Here is a 10,923-nt window from a genome sequence, read left to right as displayed (position 1 = left end):
GCATGATATATTTTTTTATATTATGGTTTGTGATTGAGCCAGGAATTTTAATAAATTCTTTAGCCTATAAATTTTATATATTTATGGGATATGATATATAGGCTATTGAAATCGTAAGGTAGTGACGATTCGTCTTAAACGATTCTGATTAGTCTTAAACGATTACAATTCCACGAACGATTCTTTTGGTAGGCTACTTGAGGAAGAAATATTTGAATATAAAAATGCAGTTTTGTGCTGCTCTCAGCAGTCTGTTGACAAATTATGAGATCGTTTCAGATTTCAACATACAGCCTAGGAACAAATTTAATGTAACTCTTGCTAGATGTGTTACATAGACTTTTTAATTCTATGTTAATGTATACTATGTATACTAAAATATAGGGATTGAAATTTTGCTTGCAAAAGGATTTGTTGGTGTTGGAATAAACTTGTCAAAAATGCTCTTTGCAACCAGATGGCAGACATAGACATTGTGGAAATGTTTTGGTGTTTGTTTTTTATGGTTAAAGTTACAGTATAATGATTTTTTTTTAAATGTACTACAGTCAATAAATCACCAGATGTGTAGTGGATTTTTAAATAAGCTTTTTTAAAGGCAACAGAAGAGGCCACTGACCCTTCTTGCATGCTGTTATAAAAGTATGCCCATTATTTTGCCATTGTTTAGACACGTTTGCAATTATCATGCATTGTCTGCTTGGTTCACATCCTTCCTAATTTCCACCCTATTTTAACACCTGCTTATGTGTGATTATGAAGCATCTTGCTCCCCTGGCTTTCTGCTCATCAGCCTGTACTGGAGAGAATGTTCTTGATAGAGCCACTGCACCGGGCTGCTCAACACACTTTCCTCAATTAACTTTCCACACAATAAAGCAAGCCTCGCTCCCAATGGGAATATGCTTCTATTAATAAATAGATTATCACTCCCACCCTATCATAATGAAACAACAGCAAATAATTCAATCTCTGTTAAGAGTTGTGGGATGTCTGGAGGTCTCTGCTAATACACCCAGCCTCCAGACAATAGAGTGTCCTTCTTTATTGAAATACGAAAAGCAAGGCTGTAAATATGTATATGATTCAATTTCTACGTAATTTTAACAAAGTTATAGTACTATTTCAAACTTATATGTCAAACTGAACACAACTATTTGACCTCTTTAAGTTTTGTTGTCCCTTTGTCTCCAACAGGGTGCAAATGATGTGGGCTGTTTGGCTCTTCACTGAACTGTGCACAAGATCCTATGGGATTTGCCTTCAAATAAACACCTCAATGCCCAGCACCCAGGTATCAGGCTAACACTGAAACGACCTGAGCTTCGCCCATCACTTTGATCAACTTTCCTTTTCAATGCCATCATGCCAATCATCAGCAACGCCAATCATGACTTTAGCAACCTCTCGGTCAGTGACGACAGCAGCTTGGACCACATCTTTACTGAGATCCCAGAAACCGAGACCATCAAGGGAGAGTATTATCAGCGCGCTCAGTTCATCCGCCGACCAGAAGATCTGATTTCTGTAGACCACGGCCTGCAGGCCCTCATCAATGTGGGGGGTAACCGTTACACATTCCCTTGGAGTACGCTGGAGCAGTTCCCCTTGACACGCTTAGGACGTCTAAAACCCTGCAGCAGCCCTGAGGAAATCGCTCGCGTCTGTGACGATTACGACGAGGCCTGCCGTGAATTCTTCTTCGACCGTAGCCCCAGTGCATTTCGTGTAATCCTCAACTTCCTAGCAGCAGGAAAGCTACGTATGTTACGGGAGATGTGCGCACTCTCGCTGCACGAGGAGCTCAACTATTGGGGCGTAGAGATGACCTACATGGAACGCTGCTGCAAGCGCAAGATGTACACGCGCATTGAGGAGGTCGCCGAGCTCGAGCGGCGGGAAGAGGAGCGCCGTCAGCGCAGTATGCAGCTGCGCCCACCTGTAGTGGAGACACGTTACCAAAAGTTCATGAACGATCTGAGGGACATGGTGGAGAACCCTCAGTCGGGCTTGCCAGGAAAGATATTTGCTTGTTTGTCTGTGGTGATGGTGGCGGTGACAGTGATCAGCCTGTGCATCAGCACCATGCCGGACCTCAGAGAGGAGGAGAATAGGGTGAGTGCATACAAAATATCTTAACCTGATTAAGGAGATTGGTCACCCTAAAAATTAAAAGTCTGTCATCATGTTGTTCCAAACCATTATCGACTTTTTTTTTTTTCAGAATATCTTTTGTGTTCCAACAAAGAAATAAAGTCATACAAGTTTGAAACAACATTAGGGTTGAGCAAGTGATGATCATTTACTCACCCTCTTGTTGGGTAAGCTTTGAAAAACAACGTAATATATTTTTAATGAAACCTGAGAGGTTTCTGTCTCTCCAGTGAAAGTCCAGGTAACCAAAGCTTAGAAGATTCAAAAAAGTCATAAAAGCATCTTAAAATGAATATATGAATCAAGCAGTTTAAGTCTTATGAAGAGATATGATTGCTTTATATGATGCACAGTTTTTATTTTAATGATGACAAAATTTTCAATTTTGGGATTGAATTAAGCCTTTAAGTCTATATGATCTAAATAAATTCTGTGCTAAATTAGATCCCCTTTAAAATAGACCCCCTTCTCCTCAGGTAGAAACGCGAGTTTGTCATTGGAGGTGAGTTTTTGGTCTTCAAACAGACATGTGTGTGCTGTTCCTAGTAAGAAATAATGAATGCACCTCAGCAGGGCTCCCCAATGTCAGTAAATACCCAGAGAGTAATGAACTGGACCAGCAATGCCTCCACAATGTCAGCAAACATACATTGAGAATAATGAACCAGCTCCATAGAGACCTCTCGAATGTCAGCAGGCACACAGGGGGGTCCGCTTGAGAAGACTAGACCTTTTTGCTGTTAAATGACTATGAATTTTAATCGCCCTTAGGCAGATACCTCACACTGTCCAAAGTGTAAGGGGTAGGCCGCCGACTGTAGCTTCATTTGCCTGAAGTTTCGCTCCATGTGTTTTGAATGGAAAATGTAGTACTTTGTGTGTGATTGGGGTGTGCTTGTGTATATGTCAAGGTAAGATCTGGCAGTGTCTATGCAGTTACGCCAGCATAGCATCCAATAGGCAGAGCCCCGCTGGAAGCAGCAGGACTGTCATATTTAATTCACACTGCCGGGCCGTTTGTCAGTGTCACCAGCATGGTAGAAAAGGAATGGCCTGAGCGTGGAGTCATTCATCTCTGCACATATATTTGTGTGTGTGTGTGTGTGTGTGTGCGTGTGTTTGTGTGTGTATGTGTGTGCATGTGTTCACTGAGTGATAAAAAGATGACCTCCTCTGTCTCTCACAGCACTTTCAATTCTTTGTGCAGTTGAATGTGAAGATGTACAGATTGATGTTTCACACTTCTGTCTGTTTACAGGCATAAAACTTTTTTTTAGTTTTATTCCCCTATAAATTATATACAACAAGACTTTAGTTTAGAGCTCAATATCAGATCCGGAAAGACAAGGCCGCAAATCTCTAGTAAACAGGAATAATGAACAGAAGTGAGAAACACTGTGAGTAAACTCACAATGAGCTAATAGAGAAAAAACAGTGAATAAATTCAACAACCCACAGGCTTGTCTGAACTTTTGGCATCAGTGTGACCAGACCCATGTAGCTTATGCAGCTTAAGTTCTAGATCTAAAATAATCTATATGAATGTACAGTGGTCTCGGAAATTATCTGGATACTTGAAGAATACATAATATATAGGAATGACCTTGCATTACACAACAAAATATCATAAAATTCATTTTAGAGAAAAGTTGCACAAGAACACTTTTCAAAATGCTTCCCAAAAAGTTTTGAAATTATAAAACAATAGATATATTGTCTTGTTAAAAATCAAGAAAAGAAGTATTTTTACAATTTCTATTAGTTGAACATGCCCATAGTTGTGCAACTACTGTATATAAATCTATTTGAAAATCTATCCACTGAAAGTCATTGGTGAAGTAAAGTGAAGTAAAATCTATTGTAAGGTCTTGCATAATTTGTTTGTAGATGCCACTTGGTTTGATCATTTGAATCGAATGCTACATCATTCAGGGATTTTAAGTGTGATTTAAGTGTCCGAATACTTTTGGGGGCTCTGTATACACACTCTCATTGTGAATCCTGAACTCTGTAGTGCAACTGAAATTGTGTTTTGTGTTTTAAGCGTGATATGGATAGATAAAAGATACAAAACATTTATGGAGTAGCATCTGAACTTGTTTAATCTGACAACCAATTGGGAATCGATCCAGAGAGGTTAAGTATCTTGTGTGTTTGAGAGCAGGCTGTATTCTTATAATCCCAAGCACCACCTTTTTTATATTGTTTAGATAACAATAAATACATTCTTGTAAGCTGATAAGATGAGTTTTATGTGGATTCATATGCCCTAATTCCCTTTATCTTTGCGGCAGCTAGATAAGTCTGAAGCAGTGCTCCTAGAATGGTATTATGTGTACGCATGGGTATACCTTCTGCAGGTTTGTAACAGTTTATTATATATATTAAAAAAATGAACTAACCTTCATTCTACTAGTTTGGGAATATATATCTTCCCTATGGATCTGTGCTTCACTCCTTCCTGTAGATATTTAACTTTTTTTCCCTCTTGTCCTACAGTAGATGCACTCTAGCCCTGCTTTTTCACTGTTATATGGTAGGGGGAGCTATGACACATCTTCTGAAAGAGTACTGAATCTCCTGATCAAAATCATGTGAAGAAGAAACAGAAACAAGCAATAGCATGTAAGCAGATGCATATGTAAAATAACACGATCATCAACATTAAACAGCATAAAAATCAAAAGTGCCTAATGTTACCGAATGAAATGTCGACCAGGACGAGGTATAGGACTGTGCAAGCTTTGGGTCTGTTGATGGACTCATGAATGGAATGGAAAAATGCATGTTTCCCACATTCAAGGGTTGATTAAAAAAGAATGCATTAAAGGTGCATTAAAGTAGGTGATTCTCTGCAGAAAGATTTTTTGTTATGCTGGTTCAAAGTCTCCTTATATCCTGATAGCAATCACTCTGTTAAGCGGTCTAAATGTATTTGTATAAATATATGTCGTCCGTGGAAGCGTAGGACCATAAAATGTTCGTTCAATCGTATCGTTCGGTCCGAACGGTCCTATAGCATGTGTTCCCTTTCGGTCAATGTGTGTTTGCATACGACTGCGCAGGCTGTTCACACAGACATTATAAGTCAGCGTGTTCACGTACGCTGTGCAGACAGAGCGAGAACAAGTTTTGCTAGCTAAACAAACCGAAAACTTGCTGCATCTAATTCTGTTTTTAAGAATTTGTTTACGTTTGGTATTGTAGTGTTACTTACTGTACTATAAAGTTTTCTCACCGGTGAATGACACATGATATTGGTATTGCAGTAACAATGTCTCCGGTCTTCTTGGCTGTGCACGTTCATGCTTTCAGGAGGCGTGGCTTTGGATGGCGATTTGCAGGGAGGGTGGGACGTACGCTTTTACGCTATCAGGCTAAAGTTAGCATTTTCCCAGATGTCCTACAGCACCTTTAAGGTAGAATAATACTTTTTTTTCTTTCTTTTTTAAAGCAGAGACTCTCTGTTCTTTCTTTTGATTGATTGCATGTTCAGATATTCATACAACAAAATATTCTGGGGGCCATTAGAAATTTTGTGAAAATGCTAGCAGTGGCAACTTTTTAAAAAAAAAGCTGGAGAGAAAAGAGTTAAATGTTCAATTCTGCCTTTGCTTTTCTTCTTTTGAGCTTCTTTTCTCTGCCTTTTCTCACCTTTACTCTTGTTACCTCTCTCTGCCCCGTCCTTCCCCCATGCTGTCTTATACTCTCTCTCCTTTTCTCCTCCCCAGGGCTGCAGGTGTAAATTTTCCTTTGTTTGAGTCAGCAAGGACTCTGAACCGAGGGTGTTTGTATGCCATGAGCATCCTGCAAACTCTCACTCACCAAGTGCTGGAGAGACACACACTTATTCACAGTATCCTGTAAAAGTGAAGCTAAACATCTTAAAAATAAATGATAATTTTTTTTTTTCCTGAACGACTAGTCGACTAATCGGTCTTTGGCATAAATTTATTCACACCCTCATGTAGGGATGGCTCGATACCACAATTTTGGCTTCGGTACGGTACAAACTTATTCCGTAGTATTGATAGTAAAACGATACCATATGGGTCTGAATGCGTTTATAAAGCAGGAAGGTACAGCAAATGAGCAAATTAATCAACACAGATTATCACATCAAATCTGTAATTTGAAAACTTTCTTGTGAGAAGTAATTTCAGCAGTAGTCTACTGAGTCTCCCCTATCTATCTCTCAAAATGAGCAAATTAAAAAGACATCACCTGCACTGTAAACGAGCTGCGTGCTGCAATACAACACTTTCACTTGTGTTTCAGGACAGGTGACGCAAATCACTTGCCCATGTCTTTTCAAACTTTGCCAATTTGAACATCCAATCGATTTTATATCATTCAGTAGTACTTTGGAGCTCTTTGAAAGACAAAAGTTTTTCTTTGCGCTTACACCAACAACACACACACAAGCCACCTATAAAGAGATTGTGCATTTCAAAGTAGGGCTGGGCGGTATATCGAGTTTGTACGATATATCGCTATATTTTTTTGAAACGATATGGAATGAGGCAATACCGTTTATATCGATACAGTAGTTTGATACGAGCACATCTGAAAAACGCGGAAGACGCAGTGTGCGCTGCCGCAGTGAAAGTAGCCTACATAGTACAATTTGTCCTAAACATGACACAAGCTTATATTAAGGGCTTCAAAATAACTGGTAAGATATAGTTAACAAGTTTAAAGCAGCTTGCCCTGTCAGATGCTTACTGACAGATACTGTTGCTGACTGACAGATAAATACTTGCGCTGTTTAATGCGTTTGAGATGTGTTGCTTTCCTCAGTGCTTAACTTACATTTCACAGGTATATTCTCCATCTGTAAATGTTAGAAAGTCAAACAAATATGTCCATTTCACTGTCAGGAGAGGACGAGCTTCTGCAATTGAATCTCCGCTAATATTCAAGCTTCCGTGAATGAGCGACGCTGCGCGCATGCGCGCCAAACAGACGGAGCACAATAGAATAGTAGCGCAATAATTCTGACTAAAATATACATATTGCTAAAATGTTTGTTGTTGGAAACAATAAATAGGCCTATGCCATATGGGGAATTTTAAACCTACAAGTATATTTTTATGAAAGTGACCATTATAACGGGGTAATCAAACGCAGGCTAATAGTTTAAGTTCTTTTGTTTTTATTTTCATTTTTAGTTTAGCCTTTAGTCAATTTAAAAACAAAAGCATTATTTTTGTTGGAATGTAATGTGATTTTAACCACCTTTTTGCACATAATATATTGCATAGCCTACATTACATTCACTATATTTGTTTCCATATCCTCCAATATCAACATTGTTGGATATCATTGGGCAGGATGAAAATGGCATGTTTTTTTAAATAAATACAGATTTTCTTTATCCAAATGGAAAAATGTAGAAAGTACCGAGATATATATCGTATATCGCCATTTAACCCAAAAATACCGAGATATGATTTTTTGGCCATATCGCCCAGCCCTATTTCAAAGTGAGTTGTTTTTCCTCAAACGGTCAAATACACACATAATTGTCAAACTGTCCGTCTTATTGAGTATTCACATTAACACAGTCGGTAATGTCTTGCGTTAATGTAAGTGTAAGTATATGTGTCATCGCATGTAGTATATCGGATCTGTGACAGCAGCAGCCTAATACATGCTGCTGTCTGCCACTAAATAACTTTTGTAACTTTAATTGTAAGGATTTACCCGTTTAATGTATTAAAAGTGAAGACTATCCAGTGTTATTTTACATTTGATTACTTTATTCTGTTAGACCTACCTAAAGTTAAGGGCAAATATTATGAGATCTAAACATCATTGGTTCTAGCATGTCAAACGCACGCTGCAACATTGTGCTATTTAAACGATATGATCTTATGTATGTGCGTTGATCATTGTTAAAAGAAAATAAATGTCTAAATTAGATGCACTCACCTGTCGATCTCTAAATGTCTTATACAAGTCACGATGGGCAAGTGACTGATGCTTGGCAAGGTTTGATGGTTCTTCATCCGTTTTATAAGCAAAGTAATTCCAAATTTCACTTCTTCCACTTCTTCCACTTCTGCCCTCTTTATTGATTAGTTTTGGCCGTGTTGAGTGAGATTCAACTGCTTTATCCATTTTGTTCCTCTATGTTGTCACATTTGCCGGTTCCACATCAGTTTGGGTAGCACACTACCACCTAGCAGTGAATTTCGGAACAGCAGCATAAGTACCGAAATGAGCAAAATCATGATATTGTACCATTTGAAATAAAATATATACCAGTATTTTCCCAGTACCAGTATACTGCGCAACCCTATCCTCATGTCATACCAAGTCTGTTTGACATACTGTCTTTCTTCTGTGGGACACAAAATAAGATATATTGAAAGTAACAACAAGATGTTTTTCTTAACATCGTTCATACGTTAATGAATTTGGAGTATTCTAAATGAGCAACCGCCCGAGGTTAGAAATTTGCATGAAACACATCCAAACCATGTCCATATGAAGTCTTTCCGCACTCCCTTTCCTTTCGTCGCTCTCAGCAAACATGACGCACTCTCGCCTGAGAGCACCCGCAGCAAGATCCCTGAGCAATGCCAAATGCCATCCTCCAAACAAGTTCAAACTCAATAAACACCTTTAATACATATGTAATGGATGGAGGCCAGAACTGTATATAGTATACAGTTGTGGTCAGAATTAATGGCACCCCTGGTAAATATGATAAAAAATGGCTGTAAAAAATAAATCTGCATTGTTTATCCTTTTGATCTTTCATTAAAAAAAAAATGCAAAAATCTTACATTTCATTGAAGTAAAAAAATTTAAAGTGAGGGGGGGGATCACATTATGAAATAAATGCTTTTCTCCAAAACACGCTGGCCACAATTATTGGCTCCCTCTTATTAAATACTTTTTGCAACCTCCTTTTGCCAAGATAACAGCTCTGAGTTTTCTTCTATAATGCCTGATGAGTTTGGAGAACAACTGACAAGAGATCAGAGACCATTCCTCCATACAGAATCTCTCCAGATCCTTCAGATTCACAAGTTCATGTTGGTGCTGCTTCTCTTCAGTTCACCCCACTCATTTTCTATAGGGTTCAGTTTAGGGGACCGGGACGGTCATGGCAGAAGCTTCATTTTGTGCTCAGTTACCTATTTTTGTGTTGATTTTGATTTTTGTTTTGGACCGTTGTCCTGATGGAAGATCCAACTACGGCCCATTATAAGATTTCTAGCAGAGGCAGTATGGTTTTGATTTTTTATCTGTTGGTATTTGCTAGAATCCATGATACCATGTATCTGAACAAGATGTCCAGGACCTCCAGCAAAAAAATAGGCCCACAACATGTAAGATCCAGCAGTGTATTTAACCGTAGGCATGGGGTACTTTTTATCCCTGTTTGCACCAAACACATCTGGTGGGTTTGCCAAAAAGCCCTTTTTTTGTTTCATCTGACCATAGAATCCGGTCACTTTTGAAGTTCTACCATAAAGACTCGGGAGGCAAAATAACGTAACAAGTATGGATTTATTAACAGCCCAGCAAGCAAGTATTATGATATAAAGTTCTTTGGCGTAGGCCCTGTCCGTAGCTCACAATCCGAGGGTATACGGAATCTGCATTTCCTGCCTGAAGGCGGAGGCAGGGTCGCAGCCGACCCCCTGGGAGGTATGGGAAGGGACCATCCTGGTGGTGGTGGGGAGGATGGAGGGGAAGGGACCATCCTGGTGGTGGTGGGGAGGATGGAGGGGAAGGGACCATCCTGGTGGTGGTGGGGAGGATGGAGGTGAATGTACTGTAGGCGTCAGCATCTACAAACTCAGACATGTGTAAGTACAGATCTTTTATACTACAAGTATTAGAACATGATTGGATAGATGAGAAGGTAATAAGTGACGTTACAATTGAGTCTTCCCGGTAGAACTTACGCTAAAGCTTTCATTTCCAGTCATGTCTGACAACTAAATATGCTGGAGTTTATTTTTGGAGGAGCGAGGAGGATTTTTCTTGAAACCCTCCCAAAACAACATGTGGTGATGTAGGGGTTGTTTGATATATTTTTTTAGGCTTTCTGACCCCCAAGACTCAAGTAATCTTTGCAATTCTCCATCTGTGATCCTTGGAGAGTCTTTGGCCACTCAAACTATCCTCCTCACCGTCCATTAAGACAATATAGACACACATCCTCTTCCTGGCAGATTCGTAACATCTTTAGTTGATTGGAACTTCTTAATTATTGCCCTGATGGTGGAAATGGGGATTTTCAATTCTTTAGCTATTTTCTTACAGCCACTTTCTATTTTGTGTTGCTCAACAATCTTTTGATGCACATCAGAACTATATTCTTTGGTTTTACTCGTTGTGGTGGATGATTAAGGGAATTTGGCCTTTGTGTTTCCTCATATTTAAACTCCTGTGAAACAAGAAGTCATAGCTAGACAATTTCATGTTCCTAGTCACTCTGGTGTGCTAAAAAAAAGGTAATTATTAATGGAAATATACTTCAGAGATATTTTACTCGTAAAAAATTCTAGGGGTGCCAATAATTGTAAATAATTTAAAAAGACCTCTTATATGTCAAAAGATCAAGGAACATTTGATTTATCATGCCATGACCCATTTAAATCACTGGTACCAAAAATATGAATGTTAAAATAAATAATACATAATGACAATATATAATAAACTTGTCATTGGTGGAGGATTTGATGAGTAGTCAATCATTGTTGCCCAAGCCCATATCTCCAAGTCCAAAACTCAGTACTGATCTGG

At 38.9% G+C, this 10,923-nt stretch overlaps 1 protein-coding gene across 1 annotated transcript in view; it reads left to right on the top strand.

Annotated features, from left to right (window-relative positions):
• The first annotated feature begins 1,295 nt into the window (after positions 1 to 1,295).
• kcng4a (potassium voltage-gated channel, subfamily G, member 4a) overlaps positions 1,296 to 10,923 on the top strand; it is a 28,038-nt gene continuing 18,410 nt past the window's right edge. The window contains exon 1 of the mRNA XM_081373323.1: positions 1,296 to 2,115. Within this exon, the coding sequence (XP_081229449.1) occupies positions 1,366 to 2,115 (750 nt within the window). The 5' untranslated portion in view covers positions 1,296 to 1,365. The remainder of the gene's footprint in view (positions 2,116 to 10,923) is intronic.

The sequence above is a fragment of the Scardinius erythrophthalmus genome (assembly GCF_964197995.2).
Source record: "Scardinius erythrophthalmus genome assembly, chromosome: 8".
Taxonomy (NCBI): Eukaryota; Metazoa; Chordata; class Actinopteri; order Cypriniformes; family Leuciscidae; genus Scardinius; species Scardinius erythrophthalmus.
The sequence above is the reverse complement of the archived record's forward strand: the minus strand, read 5'-3'. Positions and strand labels throughout refer to the sequence as shown.